Genomic DNA, 23,883 nt, shown 5'->3' on the forward strand with positions numbered 1-23,883 from the left:
TGTTTAGTCCTATACCCTTAAATATGTGATTAATATATGTCCAGAATTGGGTGGTAAACGGGCATTCTAAGAAAAAGTGTTCGAATGTTTCTACTTCCTGGCAAAATAAGCAGCATGGGGAGTTATATATGTGCCATTTAAAAAGATTTTCATTCGTGGGGATTATTCGGTTTAAAATTTTGTATTTCAGTTGTCGAACTTTCGTATTCACAATTAATTTGTGTATAGTAAAATATAGTGAGTGCCAGTTTATTTTTTGGTTTAACCTGGTTTCCCAAAACTTGTGCAGGTAAGGTGAGGTGAAGTGTTTTGTTATAAGTAGATTTTCTCATTAATGATTTTATAATAAATGTTGATATGTATAAATCTGGTTTTGACTTAAAACAGCATTATTGCGATAAAGACTTGGTCTTCATTGAACATAGTGACAATTTACTTACGAAGTGCCGTTAAACAATGTGGTCGAAAAGAGGACTTCCATATTGCTCAAAGTTTTTAATATATACAAAATAACCTTACTTCATCAAAATTTTGTTTTCTTTAGTTAAGAAAAGATTTTGGTCAAATTGTTTTCTCTTTGTACAAGTATGCTCACTTAAGGTCAGAAAATATTGTAGCCAACTTGTTTTTTCTTTAACAAAAAGTTCTAATATTACCGCCCTTAACTATATATAGAGCAATTCAGAGCAAGCCTTGCCATATTGCATGTGATTATATATACCTAATCTACGAATGTAGCATTTGTACTACAGCCTGTGGATGGTCAGTGTTTTGCCTGCTGCTGTTCTTCACCTACTTCCCATCCAAACCTCCACTACCTCCGAGCCCAACAGCGTCCATGCAGAGACTCGAGTTCAAAGTGGGACTAAAGAAGCTTTTAGTGTAAGTATGGTGTATTGTAACCTCCACTACCTCCGAGCCCAACAGCATCCATGCAGAGACTCGAGTTCAAAGTTGGACTAAAGAAGCTTTTAGTGTAAGTATGGTGTATTGTAACCTCCACTACCTCCGAGCCTAACAGCGGCCATGCAGAGACTCGAGTTCAAAGTTGGACTAAAGAAGCTTTTAGTGTAAGTATGGTGTCTTGTAACCTTCATTTCCACCCAGCCCCACTGCCTCCATGCATCGACTGGAGTTCAACGTTGGACTGAAGAAGCTCTTAGTGTAAGTATGGTGTCTCGTAACCTTCCAATTCCTCCAAACCCCACTGTTTACATGCAGAGACTCGAGTTCAAAGTTGGACTCAAGAAGCTATAGTGGGGGACATATTGTTTTTGCCCTGTCTGTTGGTTGGTTTTTGTGTTTGTTTGCTCCAACTTTAACATTTTGCCATAACTTTTGCAATATTGAAGGTAGCAACTTCATATTTGGCATGCATGTGTATCTCATGGAGCTGCACATCTTGAGTGGTGAAAATTCAAGGTCAAGGTCATCCTTCAAGGTCAAATATATAGCTTCAAAGCGGCGCAGAAGGGGACATAGTGTTTCTGACAAAAACATATCTTGTTTAATACATGTTACTTGTATATCACATTTTGCAAGACCGGTATCATTTCAAAGATACATTTGTCCTCTGCTCATAATTGCAATAAAAAGGTACTGTCACATTAAAAAAAAAGTAAAATTAATCCAAAGGACTCTCTGATCAGAGTTTAGGAAGTGAGATTGTAACCTCCTCTTCCTGCAGTTCAAAGTTTTACTTGGGATTACTCTGTTTTTAGCTTTTAAGATTTCACAGGTACAGCTTTGGATGGTCAGTTGATGAGAGTTTTATTTTTGCCACCAGGATCCAGAAAATTCTAAGTGTAAAGTTAATGAATGGTGTCTTGCTTCAAGTATTTAATTGTGTATTCGTATCACTTGTAATCTAGATAGCTTACATTTGTTGGAATCAATATGGATCTGGTTAAGGTTGAAAACCAGAATTCATCAGTGAAGCTGCAATTAGTTCCTGGTTATTTCAGTGTTTAATATCGGTAAGGTCATACACTTTTGAGAAGTTATGGGTCTTGGACTTAGACAAAGAAACTTATCGGTAAAAATAAATAACACTTATCTATATCACACACTTATTGCTTCCAACATTATTTGTTTTTCACAAATTATTAACGTCAGCAATTTTCGGTCCTACAACCTCCTGTATCATTTGTTTTCCATTCGCTGCTTCTCTTTCCTTGGCACTTCAAAAGACGTGTTACATCAACCATCGATAGATGAAGCATTCAGGATCACAAGGGGTAATTGATGCTCATTGGGTCATTGTAAATCTGAAATGGCCCACAAGTCACTCAGGGGTGACTAGAAGCCATTTCATGTCACCCTGGGCTGACTTCAACCCCCGGGTGACTAGAATTGGCTTCATGTCATCCCAGGGTGACATGAATCAGCTTGAAGTCACCCCTGGGTGACTGGAATCGCTACGCTCATTGGGTCATTGTCGACCTGAAATGGCTTGAACTCACCCAGGGGTGACTAGAAGCTGATTCATGTCACCCTTGGGTGACTTCAAGTCGATAAATATCACCCTGGGGTGACTAGAATTTGCTTCATGTCACCCAAGGGTGACATGAATCGGCTTGAAGTCAGCCTAGGGTGACATGAAACGGCTTCTAGTCACCTGGGTGACTTGTGGGCTATTTCAGGTCTACACTGACCCAATGAGCATAATTGACTGATCAGGGATGTGTGCACAAGGCGATAGGAAAGCATTGCTAAGGGGCTTATCTCCACTTGCGAGTAAAATAGCACTAATTCCCTTTTTATCAGGGACAATAACACACATCGTCTCTTTTGTATTGTGGGAAAGTGTACTGTGGGCCCTTTCATGAGAGAAAAAATGTGGAAGGCCCATTATTAAAAAAAATCCTAACTTGACAGCCAGCTGGGGAGGGGGGCCCAGGGCCTGTGTACGGACCTGTCATTTTGGTGCTAGAACACTTCCTGTCCTGTGTCAACACTGTGTCTTCTATGATCATTGTTATACTAAGTTTGACCAAAACATCTGACTTGTAGATGTAATCATGACCTATATCTGGACCCATGGTTACACACTTTGCAATTCTCAACAAAAGTAAAACATATTGAACACTAAAAATTGTTTGTTTCATACAAAATGCTCTGAAGATAAGAATATGACTGCGTAACCAATTTGGCTGCCTCCATTTAAAAATCTTCGCCTCAGTTATCAATATTTTAGGAACAGTAATTCTGGTTAATTTGCTTTTTGTTCAATATTTCAGGAGCCATATGTTCTGGCTGATATGTTTGTGTTCAATATTTCAGGAACCTTACATTCTGGCTGATATATTTGTGTTCAATATTTCAGGAGCTGTACGTTCTGGCTGATGTATTTGTGTTCAATATTTCAGGAACAGTACGTTCTGGCTGATTTGTTTGTGTTCAATATTTCTGGAGCCATATGTTCTGGCTGATATGTTTTTGTTCAATATTTCAGGAACCATACGTTCTGGCTGATATCTTTGAGTTCAGTATTTCTGGAACCGTACGTTATTGTTTGTGTTCAATATTTCAGCAATAGTATGTTCTGGCTGATATGTTTGTGTTCAATATTTCAGGAATCGTACGTTCTGGCTACTATGTTTCGCTTACGGTGTGTCAGGGGGAATACTTAGCTGCTGGCAGGGTGTTCTGGATGTGAACCTTAGTGACCATGACGTGTCACAGGTACATAACAACTTTCAGTGTTTCCACCAAGCCCAGCTAGCTTTGTTGGCTGATCGTTAGACTTTCAGTCCGGGGATCATGTGTTTCCATCTCAGCCAAGCAACTTTGTTTTTGTTGGCTATGGTCATGGTATATTTTATGCAGCCATTCTCCGTATATTTCATTTATTGGCATAAGGTTGTACAATTAGTACCGGTAATCTCAGATTGGTTCCCAGTAAGTGTGAGTAATTGCCTGCCACAGTATGACTGAAATATTGTTAAGATGGTGAAAAATCCAACATTTCTTTTCGCTTATAAGTTAATCATTTTCACACAACTGTGAAAAAGTTTTCTGAAATATTTGTAGGGATACTGCATACTTCTGATAAATATCCGTTAACCATATCTCCGTATAAAGCACTGCATATTAAAAAATGTTAACTACTCTACTAACAATAAGTTTCAAACTATAATGTACTGATTGTGCGATCGTTCCCACATTTGTACAATTATGTCTCGTTAATTATGTCAGTACTACTATTCTTGCAGGATATGGCTGGCTGGTTGGGTTTCTATGGTGTCATAGCAACATGTGTTGCTGCCCTTGGTGTGGCCAAGTATGTTTGAATTTACGTTCAAAATATTCTCTTTTTTTGAAGATCTTTTATCATGGCATTTTTTGTATCATTTGAGTTCCTATATCAAATCCTGTCAAGTAAACTATGTCTTAAAGAACATATTTTTATTAGCATAAACTAGTGCATACTTTTACGTTTTTTTACTGCTTAAATTTATTCACAGAAAGTACCTATTTCAATGCTCTTGTCCTATTTTAGGGTTGCAGATATTTTTGCAAAGCACACGAAATGGTTCCTTATTGGCCTGTACTTGTCTGGAGGGGCATGCTTCATTGTTTTTGTTCTGGCGCTGATCTCTGTTGTTCCAGACACAGCTGGTATGTAAGCCAAAAGGTTAATGGTTATTAATGATTATTTACAATTAAGCCTTATTCCAAGAAAAATAGGCTTAATTTATTTGTGTAAACTACTGCAGTAGATTAGCCTGTGCAATTTGCACAGGCCAATCAGAGACGACTCCGCTTTTATGGAATATTTTGTTTAAAGGAAGTCTCCTTTTATTAAAAATCTTGCTTTGGTGAGAAGTGTTGTCCCTGATTAGCCAGTGCAGATTCCAAAGAAAAGTACAAGAACAATGCACTGCAATAACAATATTTATTTTTTTAAGTCACACTGTTATTTTCATTTTATTTCAATAATCCATATTAAAAGTGCTGAATACATGAACACGTCATATTTAAATGAAAACTGCATTAAGAACATGGTAAAAAAGTTGGGTTTAAAATAGTATATTTTGACACAGAATTAATGTCACGCAGGTACATCACAAATGTCGTAATCAATGAATGCAATTACGCACAGCTGGTTAAGTAATGTACTTTAAATACTTAAAAGAAAAAAACAAAATAGGCTTATATGTAATATACACCCTAACACACATCTATATATGATTATCTATAAAACACAACAAGGAAAAGGTCAGTGAGATATAATCGTTACATGATTAGTAAGTGATGGTGTATGAGATATGCACCGTCAGTAATTTCATACCATACTCAGGCTTCTCTCCTATGTGATGAAGTTACTTTGATGAAGTTAGGGTGTATAGCCCATACATCATCCGTTACAATTATTTTTTGCATGTCATCTTTACTTGACATTTATCATATTTTGTTTCTGGCAGTTGTCCTATACTCGACGTATATTATCGCCAACCTCCTGTTGGGGGCTTCGTCTCCGCTGTTCTTTGAGATGGCGTGTGAGGTCACGTACCCTATAGCAGAGGGAATCACCAACCTTGTTCTCACTCTCGTCAATAACATCGCAGGCCTAGTGTTCCTTTTTGTGCAGCTCATACCTAATATAGGTAATTTATAGTTTATAACAATTTATACCTACACAATTGCGCAGTATTGTCAGCAGCTTCACTGTCTGCTATCAAGTCATGCAAGGTTTTGTGGACTCATTAGAGGACAGTTTAGCTCCTGACAAGTCTGTGCTAATGCACTTGCTAGTCTCGAGCTACTCTGGCTGCATATGGCAAAATACCTCTTTTTGCAATACAGGGTTTTTATATGGGATTGATATTTAAATAGCATAAATACGTTACCTGCTATCTAATAGCTACTACCTTTCCAAGGTGGATTTATTCAGCCGGAAAATTCTGGAACTGGGAGCCGGCCACCTGTTAACCGAAATTAGACAAGGTCGGAACATAGTGTAATGCAACTATAGCTTAAGCGGAAACGGTGTCCATAATATCAATCTTTTTTCAAGATGCGGCCGTGGTAAAACCGCTATTTTTATTTGCTTTGAAATTGAATTTATTTTCGATTTATTTCCGCGGTCGCTTTGGGTTTTTGTATATATAAGTTGTCTAACAACGTATTCTCCGGGTTATTTCATATGTATTGTATTTAACTTTTGTAAAAGTTATGCCTAAGACTGAGTGCATTCAAGCGTACACATGACGTTCTCTTTTACAATAATAAAGTGAGAGAACGTTTATCATGTGCATAATGTGAAAATGAATTTAATCTGCCGCGTATTTGTTTAGACATGTTTTAGTATTTGTCTAACAACTTATCATCGGTGTTATTTCTGTTTATGCCATTTTACTTTTGTTTAATTTATGCCACATACGCGGCTATTGTGTTCATGTTAGACAGAATGTATTCAAGTGTGCACGTAACGTTCTCTTTTAGAATAATATACTGAGAGAATGTTTATCATTTGCATTATGTGCAATAATGTTTTTAATGTGCCGCATTACAATCTGGTCTATGGCCAATTAATTGTTGAATATGTTTTATTCTTGTCTTTCATGTACTGAGCTACACGAAGGTCGCAGATACAAAGAAAAGCCTGTGGACCTTCGCCATCATACGTCGGTCTAAGCTCAGTGATGTCGACCACGTGGCTTCGGTCATGCGTCAGTTGACGTCAGACCATATGACTTCTGCCATACTTTGGTATCACAGGTTTTGACCGGTCCCGGCAGGACGTAGACCACGTGGCTTCGACCATGCGTCGGTCAACATCAGACCATATGGCTCCCGCCATACGTCGGTTTTTGCTCAGTGACGTCGACCACGTTGCTTTGGCCATGCGTCGGTCGAAGTCAGACCATATGGCCTCCGCCATACTTCGGTCTTTACCTGGTGACGTCACCGGTCATGTTATGACTGGTCCGCTCACCGGGCACCAATCCCCGGTGCCCGGTCATTGACCGGTTCGGTTCAGGCGAATGTCTTTGGTCATTGACGGGTTCTGTCCTATCACCGGGGACCGGTCCGTATTACCCGGTGACGTCACTCACCGGTCATAATATGACCGGTACGGTCACCGCTAATTGACCGGTCGGGTCACCGGTCATTGTCCGGTCAGGTCACCGATCAACGGGTATTACCCGATGACGTCACCGGTCATATAATAACCTTCTCTTACTCATCTAAGCAGGATTCATCGTCTGCTTCGACCCACGAGTATCTTAAACCTTACCAAGACGTATACCCAATGCTGCTATTTTATCGAATCCAATACTTTATTGATTCAGGAGTCTCGAGGACACTTGTGCCTTTCATTAATAGAAGCTTATGAAATACCTACATCTTGTATTCCTACCCCGCCCTTTCCCTATCGGCTACAGGCTTTGGAGTCACTGTCACGGAACAGTTGGCCCGCAAAGTAAAATTAAAGTGTATCTTTGTCCTTGAATTTGCAAAAATAAGTATCTATTTCAATTTACAAGTAAAATTCATTGTAATTATTGAAAACTTACCTGCTATTGGTGAGTCCCACCTCCCACTCTGCTCTTCGACTAATGTTTCAGATATATTGAAAGAAGATTGATATGGTGGACACCGTTTCCGCTTTAGATAAGGTTGCATTACACTATGTTGCGTCCTGGTCTAATTTCGGTGTATAGGTGGCCGGCTGTCAGCTCCAGAATTTTTCGGATGAATAAATCCACCTTGGAAAGGTAGAAGCTATTAGAATGCAGGTAAGTTTTTAATAATTAAAATGGATTATACTTTAAAAATTTGTTTCAAATGAAGAATGCTTAAACAAACTAAGACTTCAATTTCAGTTTCACTGCTTAAGGTTATGAAAGGCGCCGACATTATTAAAACAAAATTAATGACGCAAAGTAATAATTGCAACAGTACTATTTTTTAAGTAAATGTTCAATATGAGATCCATGACATGGGTAAATAATCCTAGACCTTTTTGTTGAGGTTTCAAGAGTCTTGTTGTAAATACTTTGGTCCAATATCCTCTATTTGTCCTAAAGTGCTGTATTAAGACCTATAACAGAGTTCATGATGCGCTTGTGATGACGGCGTTTAAGGATTCTCCATATAAAAAGTCCATTGGAGCGTTGACTTTGGCATTTTCATGGTCAATAAAGTTCCATTTCTCCTTCTTAAGAAACTGGAGGGTCTATTTAGATGTATCACATGAGGCATTTTCCATTTACTTCAGACCTTCTTGAAACTGTTACGGAAACAATGGCTTCAATACCTTATTGATATAGAACGTGCTTTTAACTTTAATCTCTTTGTTGATAAAACAAATCTTGGTTTTTCCTTTATAAGAGACACCAGCTCATGTCATAAAACCCTTGCCGGATAGTCCCGCTAAGAGGTTAAGTTTGTTGGTAACTGTTTTGCCTCTTGCATGAAGCAAATTTTGCGTCATACGTTCGAACAACCTAATAAGAAAGTTGCCTCATCAGAAGTAAGAAAAATGTTCCATCTTCCACCTCTTAACTTCATTTATAACTGCCATGATATTCCTTTCGTAATTTGCGCCATGTGAAACGGATGACCTTTGCATTTTTAAAAGTTTTGCTTCCAATATTTTGTGATTATTTTATATACAACTCCTTAAGACATGTCTCACATAAACAGCATGTCATGCTCGGTCGATGGATAAACTATAACGATCATACAATTGATTTTTCGTCTTGAATGCTCTTGATGGAGCCCAATGAAATCTAATATCATATTGCTTTTAACACATTTTGAATTTTCCTATACATGTGCAGCGATTTTTTCCCTTCTTTATTAAGTACCGGAAAACGGCATTTTCCCAAATAGGAAAAACCTACAAAATTTGCTTTCAAAAACATTCCAAATCGGAGGTTCCCCACCCCATTTTATTATTAACAGAGTGCAGCATTACGTTAGTTTCCGTATGCAGTGCTAGGGCTTGAACCTAAGTAAATATAAAAGTGACCAGTTGACAACACTTAGTTATCAATTTTAAAGTATTTGGGAGCAAAAAATCAAAATCACACATTTCCCAATATGAGGACTTCACGAAGCGAATTTTCCCAATTCAGGGTTTGTACTTTTTCCAATTGGGCAAACACAATCGCTGGTGTGTTTAGTTTTCAAAAGGCCAACAACTACCCATTCAACTTTATCACTACTTTATTGAAACAGCATGTTATAAATAACAAATAGCAATTTTGAAACATCACAATTGTGATTATTTATGATAGATTAAAAGCAATTTGCTGAGGTTTTTCATTTGGTACTGTCGTAACATGTACCGGTATACACATTTTGACCTTTAATATCTATGCTTAATACACAGTTGAAGAGGAAAAGATTCAGTGAACGAATGATAAGTAAGCTTAGAGAAAAAGATTATAGCACAATATACTGTATGGTTTTTGAGTACACTGAGTGAAATAATCCCTTGGTGGACAGTTTCTTCAACTAAGCCACAGCAATTAAGTTGTTGCTTTGTGATTAACCTTATAATACCCTGATAAAGGCGGAGGTATATAGAATTGGCGTTGCCGGTCCGTCAGTCTGTCACAAACCTTTTAGGGCTATATCTCAGATTTTATATAAGATATCAACATGGAACTTCATGGGTGAACAGATGCCAATGACATGCACGAGAACCATAACCCTACACTTTCTTAAATAAGAGTGATAACCCTTTGTTTGTTTATGATGTTTATTTTCAGGGCTATATTGCAGATAGCGTTCAAGATTTCAACATGAAACTGCATGGATGTAATAGTATAAATCAGGAGAAGTGCCATGCTTTAGAAACAACACCCAACACTTTCTTCAATAAGAGTTATTGTTCTTTGCTGTTTTTGTATGATGTAACAAGATTTCAACATGAAACTTCATGGATGTATAGATATCAATGAGAAGAATTTCAATAAATAAAAACAACTACTCTACACTAAATATTTTTCTAGGATTTTACCAAATATAAAGGGGTTTGCACCCATCCATAAACAACATTTATTTTGCAGCGGATATTAATTCAACAAATGTGTTTGTTCAAAAATTGTTAGTTAAATGTTTCAAGAGATGTTAATAATGCAGCTCCTTTTCCTTTACAGGAACCATGTGGGAGAACTGGTGTCTGCTGGGAGGGATATTTGTGTGCATTCCGGTGCTGTTCCTGTACAGAGAGTCCTACAACAGACTGGATATTGATATCATAGTGGAAGAGAAACCTAAAGAGGAAGTGAAATCCTGAACCAGTCTGCAGACCACTAGTGATTTGTGAATATATATGAATCAGTTCCAATTAAATGTTCATTAATAGTTTAAAAGCTCCTACCTTAACGGAATTAATAATGTTACATACACTCCATGAGTTATGCTGAAAGTTTTTTTTACGAAATGGAAAATGTGATTGAACATTTAAGTTATACTCACTAGTTAAACACATTTTAATTCCTGAAGCCCTCTAGTGCATAAGACAGAATGAATTAAGAATTTTGTTGAAATATGGAAAAGTATAACTTTACCTTAAGACCCAATGGTCCTGCTAAATGGGTTGGAAATACTGACTACTCTTACTTTGTCTTCAGATTTGATAAAGTTGGTCGTATAAACTGGTATATAGTTATAAGAAGCAAGGTCTGTATAAATATTTGTCATAACTCAATAGCCTTTTTAATTTTGCCTTGTCAACACGTTTTTCACTAATTTATTGCAAGAACTCTGATACCTCGTTATTCAATCTGTATTCAATGTATTACAATTAATTATATTTAGTTTACCGGTGTTGTTTTTATTAAATGAAGAAGTTTTTGCATGTTTAGGTTAAGATTTTCAACAAGGTTATTGTAGAAATAGTTTGTAAATTGGGCTATGCAAGCAAATGTTTCATATATTCTATGGTTTGTTTTTGTGTAAGGAATACTTTTCTTCCTTGAGGGATTATCTTTTTGTTTCTAATACATGTGATCAACTGTGTAGTTCTGTGATAGGTTGACTTTTTTTTGTTAATACGTGAATTTAAATTAAAAATATTATGTATTTATATTGTACAACTTTAAAAAAAATATATTCATTGTTGTGCCCGTGTGTAGTTGCTTTTTTCAATGTTTTGAAGATATTACCGTTAAAAGTCATTCCAGCGAAAGCAACCATCATTTTCATGAGAGAAATTGATTTTACGAAAACATTTACCTAATAGTGAATGTTTACAAACTTTTACATGTGATATTCTTTGATTTTTATCCGTGTAAAGGTTTGGTTTTCTGAACATGTACTTAATTGTACTTTTAGTATTTTAAAAACGATAATTTTGATGATCTTTGTCAATGAAGATGTTTTCATTGACAACACTGATAATTTTTGCATCAATCCAGACATGGTTTCAATATATTAAATACTATTTAGTTTTAGAGCTGTACAAACGAACTAAGTAAATGAACCTAATAGAATTAGTAACCATTTATTGCAACACATTATTAACGTTTATTGCTGTAATTATTAAAGGTTAAGAACAACAGCCAACATTAAGAAGAACAAAAGCACATAATGGTTCGTCGTTGTGACACAAATATATTTTTTTTGGCTAAAGAGATTACATGAAACATAATACTTCCAAGCATTTTGCATTTTTAGCTTCACTGGCCAGAGGCCAGCGGGGCTTATGTCATGGTCCTGTGTCAGTTGTGCGCGCATGCGTTAACTTTTCCTTAAAACATCTCCTCCTAAACTACTGGTCCAATTCTGATGAAATTTCTCAGGAATGTTCCTGGGGTGAACCTCTTTCAAATTTGTTCAAATTATGCCCCTTGGGTAACATTTGACCCTGCCCCGGTGGTCACAAAAATGAAAATTTGCTTATATAAGGCCTATTTTGTGAAAACTTTCAAAATCTTCTCGTCCATAACCATTTGGTCTAGGGCTATCAAATTTGGTATGTAGAGACATCTAATAGTCCTCTACCAAATTTATTGAAATTATGCCCCTGGGGTCAAATTTTACTCTGCCCCGGGGGTAACAAAATTGAACAAATGCTTATTTAAGGCCTATTTTGTGAAAACTTCCATAACTTGTCGTCCATAACCATTGGGCCTAGAGCTATAAAATTTGGTATGTAGAGACATCTAATAGTCCTCTTCCAAATTTCTTCAAATTATGCCCCTTGGGTCAAATTTGACCCTGCCCCGGGGGTTACAAAATTGAACATATGCTTATATAAGGCCTATTTTGTGAACACTTTCAAAATCCTATCGTTTATAACTATTGGGCTTAGGGCTATTAAATTTGGTATGAAAAGACATCTAATAGTCCTCTACTAAATTTCTTCAAATTATGCCCCTGGGGTCAAATTTGACTCTGCCCCGGGGGTCACAAAATTGAACATATGCTTATATAAGGTCTTTTTTGTGAAAACATTCAAAATCTTTTCGTCCATAACCATTGGGTCTAGGGCTATCAAATTTGGTATGTAGAGACATCTAATAGTCATCTACCAAATTTCTTCAAATTATGCCCCTGGGGTCAAATTTGACCCTGCCCCGGGGGTCAATAAATTGAACATATGCTTATATAAGGCCTATTTTGTGAAAACTTTCAAAATCTTCTCGTCCATAACCATTGGGCCTAGGTCTATCAAATTTGGTAGGTAGAGACATCTAATAGTCCTCTACCACATTTATTCAAATTATGCCCCTGGGGTCAAATTTGACCCTGCTCCGGGGGTCACAAAATTGAACATATGCTTTTATAAGGCCTTTTTTGTGAAAACTTTCAAAATCCTATTGTCCATAACCATTGGGCCTAGGGCTATCAAATTTAACATGTAGAGACATCTAATAGTCCTCTACCAAATTTTTTTTCAAATTATGCCCCTTGGGTCAAATTTGACCCTGCCCCGTGGGTCACAAAATAGAACATATGCTTATACAAGGCCTATTTTGTGAAAACATTCATAATCTTATCGTCCATAACCATTGGGCTTATGGCTATCAAATTTAGTATGTAGAGGCATCTAATAGTCCTCTACCAAATTTCTTCAAATTATGCCCCTGGGGTCAAATTTGACCCTGTCCCGGGGGTCACAAAATTGAACATATGCTCATATAGGGTCTATTTTGTGAAAACTTTACAGTCTTCTACAAAGTTTTTTCAAATTATGCCCCTGGGGTCAAGTTTGACCCTGCCCGAGGGTCACAGAATTGAACATATATGCTTATACAAGGCCTATTTTGTGAAATCTTTCAAATCTTCTTGTCTATGACTGTATGGCATAGGGCTACCAAATTTGGTATGTAGTGACATGTAACAGTTCTCTTCTTAGTTTGTTTAAATTTTGCTCCTGGGATCAAATTATAACTGCCCCAGGGGTCACAAAATTGAATATAAATTATGCTTATAAAGGTCTTATTTTTTGAAAACTTTAAAAGTCTTCTTGTCCATAAACATTGGGCCTAGGGCTACCAAATTTGGTATGTAGTGACATCTTATAGTCCTCTACCAAGTTTGTTCAAATTATGCCCCTGGGGTCAAGTTTGACCCTGCCCCGAGGGTCACAAAATTGAACATCATCTGATATGAACATATTCTGCCTATTGTGGGAAAACTTTAAAAATCTACTTGTCCATAACCGTATGGCATAGGGCTACCAAATTTGGTATGTAGTGACATGTAATAGTTCTCTTCTTAGTTTGTTCAAATTATGCCCCTGGGGTCAAATTTGAAACTGCCCCAGGGGGTCACAAAATTGAATATATGGGGTCACAAAATTGAATATATGCTTATAAAGGGCTATTTTGTGAAAACTTTAAAATCTACTTGTCCATAACCATTGGGTCAAGTGCTACCATATTTGGTATGTAGTGACATCTTATAGTCCTCTACCAAGTTTGTTCAAATTATGTCCCTTGGGTCAAATTTGACCCTGCCCTGGGGGTCACAAAATTGAACATATGCTTATATAAGGCCTATTTTGTGAAAACTTTTAAAATCTCTTGTCCATAAACATTGGGCCTAGGGATACCAAATTTGATATGTAGTGAAATCTTTTAGTTCTTTACTAAGTTTGTTCAAATTATGCCCCTGGGGTCAAATTTGACCCTGCCCCAAGGGGTTTACATAATTGAACATATTCTTATATAAGGCCTATTTTGTGAAAACTTCAAAAATCTTCTTGTCCATAACAGTCCAGCCTAGGGCTATCAAATTTGTTATGTAGTGACATCTAATAGTCCTCTACCAAGTTTGTTCAAATTATGCCCCTTGGGTCAAGTTTGACCCTGCCCCGAGGGTCACAAAATTGAACATGTGCTTATAAAAGGCCTATTGTGGAAAAGCTTTAAAATCTTATTGTCCATAACCATATGGCATAGGGCTACCAAATTTGGTATGTAGTGACATCATCATGTTATAGTTCTCTTCTTAGTTTGTTCAAATTATGCCCCTGGGGCCAAATTTGAAACTTCCCCGGGGGTCACAAAATTGAATATATGCTTATAAAGGGCTTATTTTTGAAAACTTTAACATCTACTTGTCCATAACCATTGAGTCTAGGGCTACCAAATTTGGTATGTGGTGACATCTTATAGTCCTCTACCAAGTTTGTTCAATTATGCCCCTAGGATCAAATTTGACCATGCCCTGGGGGTCACAAAATTGAACATACGCTTATATAAGGCCTATTTTGTGAAAACTTTAAAAATCTCTTGTCCATAAACATTGGGCCTAGGGCTACCAAATTTGTTATGTAGTGAAATCTTATAGTTCTCTACCAAGTTTGTTCAAATTATGCCCCTTGGGTCAAATTTAACCCTGCTCTGGGGGATCACAAAATTGAACATATTCTTGGATAAGGCCTATTTTGTGAAAACTTCAAAAATCTTCTGTCCATAACCATCCCGCCTAGGGCTATCAAATTGAATATGTAGGGGTCACAAAACTGAACATAGCTTATATGGGGCCTATTTTGTGAAAACTTAAAAAATCTTTTTGTCCATAACTATTGGGCCTAGGGCTACCAAATTTGGTATGTAGTGACATCTAATAAACCTCTACCAAATTTTTTCAAAAAATGCCTCTGAGGTCAACTTTTACCCTGCCCTGGGGGGTCACAAAATTGAATAAACACTTATAAAACGCCTATTTTGTGAAATCTTTAAAAATCTTCTTGTTGAAAACCATTCAGACTATGGCTATCAAATTTGGTAGGCAGTAACATCTTAAAGTCCTCTACCAAGTTTGTTCAAATTATGCCCTTTGGGTCAAATTTGACCCTGACTTGCGGGTCACAAAATTGAACATTATACACGCTTATATCTTGCTTATTTTGTGAAAACTTTAAAAATATTCTTGTCCTTAACGCTAGGACCTAGGGCTACCATATTTTGTATGTACCTGTAGTGAGATATAGTAGTCCTCTACAAAGTTTGCTCAAATTATGCCCCTGGGGTTAAATTTGACCAAGCCCAGGGGGTCACAAAAGTGTACATGTGCTTAAATAGGGCCTATATTTAAGTATTTGCAAATGCAGAGAATATTTGTTTCAGCCTTTTTTCAGCAGTGGAGCGATACAGGGCCATCATGGCCCTCTGGTTAAAAGAGGGGTGACTTATTTATGCATTTCATTTTCATTTAAAAACTGTGTTGACATATAATGATGCCTATCATGTTTCCTGTACTATAATTTTTTGTAAGAAATGTTCCCAAATTATGCAAGCTCAAGGACATTGAACCAAACTTGATCCATGAAATTTATTATGGTAATCTGCTCACATCTCGTTAGAATATCATTAAAATACATCTCAAAAGTGTTGCCTATATGCTTGACACCTGTACTTAATCATTTGATGTTTTTTCCTAAGTATATAATTAGATTCAATAAAGTAATGTACAGCTCTTAAATATGCAATTCACTAACTATATCAAGATTTGGATGAACATAATGAAACATATGATATAACAACACATAAAATAAACATACCAATTTGCATCTAAATCGAGGTATGATGAAGCACAAATGACATAATTGTGTACTGTAAAGGAAGGTTGTTTATTCTTTACATTCTTGTTGATACCTGTAGAATCATAAGGTTTCTGTCTAAAAACATAAAAGATTCACTTATTAATACAAAGTAAGCTAATTATGCAACATGCAGAACACATTTATGAGTTATAATGAACATATATAATTCATCACAAGTGCTATAGGAAATTTAATGCAAAATAAAAAATACACATTTATTTACTGAAATCATAATATATTGTCACTAGATATGGTATAAAAGTTTTCTAAAAAGTAGTTTAGTAGTTGATGTTTAGAATATATTACAGCAAACATAAAATGTCAGTGATTGTTTCAAATGTAAAAACATGTTTTTCAGGCAATTATCTATTTGTGTAGTTATTTAAAGGTTACTCTGTACAAGTTTACTTTATCAAGTAGATGAGTCAGTAGGCACGATACTTGTCTTGTTATAACATAGGCATAATAAGTCTCTATGATAAAGGGTGTTGTGCTTACTGAAGTGTCTCAGATATGAAAAAGATACTTGCAATCACTAAGGATGAAGTGTTTCAGCTATGATAACCTTCATTGTACTCACTAAGGATGAATCAAATAAAATATATGAATCAAAACATTTGTTACCAAAACCATCTTACAGAGTTTTCAACGGTACATAAAGACAAAGCTCTGTGATGTGAGTACACTGATAGCTGCGGCCAATTTCTAGGGAGTTTAAACTGTAAGCCTCACCGTTACACAATTATCACATGGCCATTTAAGAAGGCATCAATCAATACTATGGTACTGCAACAATGAAAGTCCAGGTATAAATGAGTTTGATAAGAGGGTATACTACGGCTTGAATATAGAAATATAAGGAAATGGTCCATGCCACTGACAACAAATGTTTTCTGCGAATCATAAACTTTTTTTTAAACTCAGCCGAGATATCATAAAAATAAATATTCTGACCAAGGTTTTACTATAGCAATATAAGGACCAATACCGAATTCCCTTGATGCCATATGTTTCAATAGACGAGATCCTTGATCTCGTCAATGATATCACTGGGACACATGTTCCAACAAAGTTTCATGAAGTTTGTACAATAACTTTGGCCTCTAGATTGTCAACATGGTAAATGTTGACGACGAATGACTTGCTGTGTACGGACAAAAGGGATTAGAAAAGCTCACCATAAGTATTTTATGCTCAAGTGCGTTAAAATGTTACCATTCCTATCTCATAACTGTTGAAGAAACTCTCCATACAATTTTGCTGGTGACTATTTTAATCCTTATATACTGTCCGTATGCATGACCGAGAAGCAAACAGAACACAAATTGATATTAAAATTTTAGTAACTTGTTTTTGTTTTGTTTGATAAGATCGTTTTGCTTGGACAATTATTTTTTATTTTCAATCAGTCCGCTACACCTATCACGCTGAAATTGAATTAAAACACCAATCTGTATATGTTCCAGTATGCGTATGGTTATTATTCAAATACTGCATACATATTTTATTGACACTAAAGCCATATAAAGAAAACTGCCCTGCCCACTGGCGGACTCATTTTCGAACTCGTTAAAGATATCATAAGGACACATCATGATAACATGAAGATTAGACAAAACATGTGGCCTATACGGTGTAAACAATGTAAACGACGGATGAAGCACGATAGACAAAAGGCTATCGCAAAAGTTCAACATGAGCGCATTGTCCCGATTTAAGAACATGTGCAGTTGAACACGTTTGCGCATGCGCCGTAAAATAATTGAGATAAATGTGTCACATAACAAGATGGTTTATGCACATAAAAAGGTATCATTTTGTAAAAAAAAGTTTTTTCTGGTAGCGATCTGCACGCTGATTTTGTATTCACATATATTACTCGCCATATTCAATGTATAATGGTAACATAAATTCATAATTGTACTGTTATATTGTTTTATGAATAAGGTTGTGAATTTGCAATAATCTAACTCCCAGTCTTCTCCTTCTGGTAAAAGCACTCCTTCTAAATAGAATATTTTGTTCCGGCGCCTATTGATTAGGGGCTGCGAACTGTACAAAAATACTCAGTTGGGTGTTATATTAAAATTATTGGGTGTTTTATAAAAATTATTTACATTGCAAGTGATAACATGTATTTAAGGGGGACAATGAAGGCCACATGAGTAAGGATTTTGAAAACTGCCTCATGTATGTGGGAAGATAGTGAATTTAATTGTATTACTGATCTTGGGTAGAACGAGAATTTATAAGTCTTTTGAAGGTTGTATGTGTCTGAAACAATGCTTACTGCTGAGTCTGAATTGGCGGTCGACAGGAACAAGGAGATTATCTGGGGGAGTGATGGCAACTATATGGTGGATAATGTTATACAGCATGATTAGACGGAATTACGTTCTGCGTGTTTCAAGTGTGCGCCTATTCAGTGTGTCTATCATATTAGTTACTGAGCTTGTTGATTGAACTCGATTTTATAGACATACGTGGGCCATTTTTTGACATACACAATCGGTTAGCAGGAAGAACTCTAAAGTTGTGATAAATAACGGATTAACATCTATAGTCCTGACCTTAGTAAACACCTTCTGTCTTTTATTTCTGCCCTTTTAGTATAGTTTTTTTCTGCCCACTGTTTGTGGGCTGGCATGTCATTGGGAAAGTATCTGTATTCGCTCTAACTGTAACATGTTTTGATCAATTTTAAAATAATTTTACATACATGTAAATGTCAAACATCACAAGCCTATGTGTCATGTGTAACATCCATCTTCTTACCTCAAATGTCTAGGTCAGACTCAGTTGTTAAAGGTCAAAGGTCTAATATGACATAAAATGCATTGATTTGCTCTAACTTAGCCAAACGTATTGATGTTTTTTTTTTTCCAAATAACTTATCAAAAGCAACTTTCAACCGTGATAAGTCAATGTCCTAATTGGCAATTGTCATTTAGAGATCAGATGTCAAATTTGACCATAATATGGCTTTTTGTAAGTGGAGTCTTTAGACCACCTTGTAATTTGCGATGGCAGTTTGAAACCAAAAAAAATGCCACAAATGATCATCATATCAAGACAATGTGTATCACTTGAAAAAATAATGATGCTTGCTTCATGATCAAGATTACAGTGGACTCTTGGACTCAGTTCATATTTCATTTATGTATATAGTTTCAGTACATTGTCTTGTTTGTATAATAACGTTGTATAGAATCAATGGACTTAAAAACAAATGGGCACAAATGATCATCATATTAAGATGACATGTAGCTCGCTTCAAGGACAAAATCACAGTTGACAATTGAAGTTTTTGCATATAACTTATACCATAAAATCTCTTTTAACAACCACCCCGTCACTAAAACCAACTTGTTACCATGACCACCATTTTACAGTCCCGATTTTGTCATTTTATATATCAATGGTCGTTACATTCACTGTGAAACCCGCTATTGACTATTACAAACATTTTAATAATCACAATTGCTCTAAATGGACATCCGCCAAAGGACCAGTAACTTTCACACCTTACCTGATTCGATCGGTTTTGTGTACAAAACCATTGAGACCCAAGTAACGACAACGATATTTGCATGGACTACGAGTTGTTTTTCTTTTAAACCCTTGATTCTTAGTTTATAATTAACTAATATGATGGGTAAATTGGGTATTACTTGGTATAAACATTAAATATTAAAGACGACCTCTTATTTAACAGTGAGGAATCTCTATTGGTTATCCCAGATACGCCTATTCTGTTTTAACAAAGGTATCGAATCTCAACATTTGAATCTTGCAGATTATAAGAAAGTATTGAAAAATATGTGGTTGAAGCATAAAGCTCTGCTAAGCAAACAACCGTTAAATGTTTCTTTAAGTAAAGAGTCTTATCTGATTACCAAATAGATAGTATCATGATGAATTGTGTTCCAGTGATTGTGTGAATAACTTGAAATACCATATTTGTACATTGATTGACTACTGCTATATTACTTGCAAAAAGATCACCTCACTATTAAGACCACTTTTCAAAAGTCCCACAGGTGGTTTTAATAGGAAGGTTACACTGTATGTACATAGTGAAAGTACATTTTGGTGTCCAGCCCATACGTTTTGGTGCATGATGGCATTTCAAAATCAATTAGATAAAATGGTAGTTATATCAATAAAATGTTCGCATGCATGCATCAACCATATCGTTAGTTTCAAGGTAGAGATCACAGTCGGCACTTTTCATTTTTGCGTAATACTTTTATGTATAAAATGTTCCACGAATTCATCAACAAAAAGAAAAATCTTCCATGAATTCATCAACAAGAAGAAAATACTGAAGATTCACATGTTTGTTTTGTAATGTAGGGGTTATTTATAATTTGTTTGTATGGACAACAGTCTTGTTTTCGTTTCAATGACTATTCATTACATAATATATATAGATACAATCAATTTACAAAGAAAAGTACATATATATATATATATATATATATATATATATATATATATATATATATATATATATATATATATATATATATATATACATATGGAATAAATGAAAATAAAAATGAAAATGGTGGTATGTTTTGAACAATTACGGACACAAATGTTTTCAAGTAAAAAAGCAAATTAAGTAGAAGTATTATCATACTTTTCTTCTTCTTTACAACAGCCTTGGCGAAAGCACTGAATACTGAGAAATGACAAACGAAAATCGTCTTCTTGTTGATGGACGGAATAGTTTAACATATGGGACTGTGAATCAGTCAAGTTCATCTCTTCAAGACTCTCAGCAAACAACTCTGCCAAATGTGCAAAATCAGGGAGAAAGCAACACAATTAAGGTTAGTCTAATCATATTACTCTCTTTTTTGCAATTTTTGTTTCAAAATTAAATTACAAAAAATAGTTTTGTAGATGTTAATTGTAACTCACAATCAAAATTGTTTAACACAATGGTAAACAATTTGGCACAGTAAAATATAGTATAGGAAGTTCGAAATAATAGTAGTGCAAATATTGAGAGGTTTATACCACCAAACTGGTCTCCGATCATAAACAAGGACAAGGAGTTTTGCATATCAAAATGTTCGTTAGGTTCTGTAGATTTTGAAAGTATTGATCATTAGGTTCAAAAGTGCTGGGGGGGGGGGCTGAGGAATCAAAGATGGCGTCCAAGATGGCCGCAAAAGAAAGGGCAGTCACTGATTTAGCTATTTATATGAAAAAAATAAATCTTTCTTTTTGTTAGTCTCCTCTCTTTTCTGTGACATAAATGATGCGCATACTTCAGACTTACCATTTAATCTTTTTTTTTGGTTTGCAAAAAAGTAATAAGTTATATTTTTGAGACATTTTTCTCTAATTTGTTACTTAAATGAAGGGTTAGGGTAAGTATTTATATTAATATCTGAAATAACAGTCACCGAAATTTAAGTATTTCGTCAAATGATACTTAAGACATTTGGGATTACAAAAAAACAAACAAACTTTTCTATACCTGTTTTGTTAAGTTATTATCCATTTTATAGTTTAACGAGTTTGGTTAATGTGAAATTTATCAATGGACCTATGGTAAGTTTCTTATGTTTGATAAAACATTGTCTATATTCTCTTTTATCAGCATCAACACTTTCATACACAAACCAACAGCATTTAACTTGCACATTCATCTTAAATTATTAAAATAACACTATTTTATTATTCTAATAGCTTAATCCTTGGCTGTTTTTCACAATTACTCCCCTTTGATATAAAATTAATATGTTATAAGTTTCCGTCTGCAGAATTTAAAGGTCATGTGTTTTTAAAGCAGTGCCGTAGCCAGACCCAAATTTAAGCCGATGCAGTATCTTAGGTCCTTCTAGGGGGGTCCGGGGGAATGCACCCCCGTAATTTTGTTCATACCTAGAACGTCTCTGGTGCGTTTTAAAGTCCATTTAAACTACATTTTATACCTAAATTATCGGAATCGTGGACAATACATATTACCGTTTGGTATCAATAAAGTTAACAAAAAAATCTGCTACAAGTTCATTGTCAATTTTATATTCTGGTACCATAAACGGTGTTTGAAGTGACAATGATGTAACAAACTTAACTACAGAAAAATAGTCATATACTTCATTTGAAGTCAGATAGAAAAAATAAAAAATTGAGACGCAGCTCTCTTATACAAGCCAAAGTATGTATATGGATAGTAGAATGTGCTTTACATATTTATTATTGAAACACTAAAATAAAATAGATCCTCCTTATCATATGAAGACACAGTTCTATCAAACATTTTAGCGAATAATGTTTCAACTTTTAAATATCAATCTTATTGATAACGCTAATTCAACTCTCCTGTCTCCAGTCGAATTCCATATTTGTTTTCGATCAACTGGAATGTGTTTATGCACAAACATTAAAGCGATGCCATGAAGCCATTCCTCTTTCACAGTAGAACGTGTCCACGTTTTAAGCCTTCGCAATGCGCTAAAACTAAGCTCACATGCACAAGAACCAATACAAATTATTATTTCTTTAGTTAACATCAAATCAGCTTCCTCAAACTTGCTGTTGTAGTTTAGACAAGTTCTCCGTGAAAAAAAATCGTGGACGATTTGTTTTTCCATTTAGATTCCATCAATCATAAACACATATAAAAATGATCATTGATGGATTTTTCTTAAACACGGCCCTACTGGGATTCGAACCAACGCAGTGACAATATAATAGTGAGCAATGGATTCAGAGTCTGACGCCTTACCGATTGCGTCACAGGGGCATATTGCTTATCAAGAGGAGTACAAATATTTAACTTAAATCAGTAAAGTGTTTGGCCATTTTTTCAATTTTCTTTTTTAACATTTTGTTTTAGCACTGCGTCATCATTTTCTGGCAGTTGACAATTCTATCATCAACGTTCTATCATCAACTTCATTGACTATTAAAAAGAAAAGACTTGAACTTCTTTATATCAAAAAAGTTTAATACGCGGGATTTCATACTTTGAAAATTCTAATGTAAGCAAAGATTCTTACCGTCTGAAACGGTCCCGGCGTGGTTCCCGGATTAAACTTGACGCCGGCAATAAAGAGGAGAATTCCAATAAAGGCGAAAACGCCAACCATCCGAAGTGTGTCTAGGTCCAAAATAGACCCATACCTGGCCGTAAAACACCCGATCCTCGCTAGGTACGTTCCAATGTCCACAATGATTGTAACATCGATGTGTACAGTGCGACGCTTTGTTTAATATACGTATTTTCCTAATCATTTTGCTGAGCCATTTGGCATCAATTGAAGTTATTAAAATTAAATAATTATCTGCCTCAAAATGAACCAAATGTAACTCAATGATAATATTTGTTTGTGAATATAAAAGTGCCTTAAATTCATTTAATTGACTCAATTTCTTATATCGACTTTATTCTTTGACATTAATTTTCCTTTTTTTCCTTGTAATCTCAACATTGCTCTGCAAATTTAGCCGAGGCAACTGCCTCGGTGTGCCTCAGTGTGGCTACGGCGCTGTAAAGTCTTTTTCTTTTCTGTGTATCGATGTTTGGATTCAGACCAACTATTTTGGTATGTATCATTCAATTATACAAGTGATTTATATTGTAATCATTTAGCTTTGTTGTTTAATTTAGATTTAAACTCAAATTATTGTATTGATGTAAGTACAGTCCCATCACATTTATGTTTGATGAGGCATTAAACATGAGAACAAAAAAGGCACATGCATGTCTTAATACAAACATGTCTTCAAAAGCAAAATGTATTTTTAGATTCGAAAAAAAGTTATACATACAAAATAATAACTTTTAATCAAGCCCACATCGATTTTATTAGAAACTTGAGTAGTAGTCGGATAGGCAC

At 35.5% G+C, this 23,883-nt stretch overlaps 2 protein-coding genes across 8 annotated transcripts in view; both read left to right on the top strand.

Moving 5' to 3' along the window:
* The window catches only part of LOC127860292 (solute carrier family 49 member 4 homolog), a 44,527-nt gene extending 27,892 nt beyond the window's left edge, over positions 1–16,635 (top strand). For 4 of the 5 annotated variants that reach the window (XM_052398292.1, XM_052398293.1, XM_052398291.1 and 1 more), the window contains exons 10-15: positions 753–882; positions 3,576–3,684; positions 4,215–4,282; positions 4,502–4,620; positions 5,427–5,609; positions 10,119–16,635. In XM_052398292.1, the coding sequence (XP_052254252.1) occupies positions 753–882; positions 3,576–3,684; positions 4,215–4,282; positions 4,502–4,620; positions 5,427–5,609; positions 10,119–10,258 (749 nt within the window). In that variant the 3' untranslated portion in view covers positions 10,259–16,635. Of the gene's footprint in view, positions 1–752; positions 883–3,575; positions 3,685–4,214; positions 4,284–4,501; positions 4,621–5,426; positions 5,610–10,118 lie in introns of all 5 variants that reach the window. The other variant, XM_052398295.1, reaches the window with a different exon arrangement.
* A 1,076-nt stretch (positions 16,636–17,711) lies between these two features.
* The window catches only part of LOC127860294 (solute carrier family 49 member 4-like), a 33,961-nt gene continuing 27,789 nt past the window's right edge, over positions 17,712–23,883 (top strand). The window contains exons 1-2 of one of the 3 annotated variants that reach the window (XM_052398296.1): positions 17,712–17,830; positions 20,688–20,859. In XM_052398296.1, coding sequence (XP_052254256.1) covers positions 20,716–20,859 — 144 coding nt within the window. In that variant the 5' untranslated portion in view covers positions 17,712–17,830; positions 20,688–20,715. Of the gene's footprint in view, positions 17,923–20,687; positions 20,860–23,883 lie in introns of those variants that run through there. The other 2 variants (XM_052398297.1, XM_052398298.1) reach the window with 2 other exon arrangements.

The sequence above is a fragment of the Dreissena polymorpha genome, chromosome 15 (assembly GCF_020536995.1).
Source record: "Dreissena polymorpha isolate Duluth1 chromosome 15, UMN_Dpol_1.0, whole genome shotgun sequence".
Lineage (NCBI taxonomy): Eukaryota > Metazoa > Mollusca > Bivalvia > Myida > Dreissenidae > Dreissena > Dreissena polymorpha.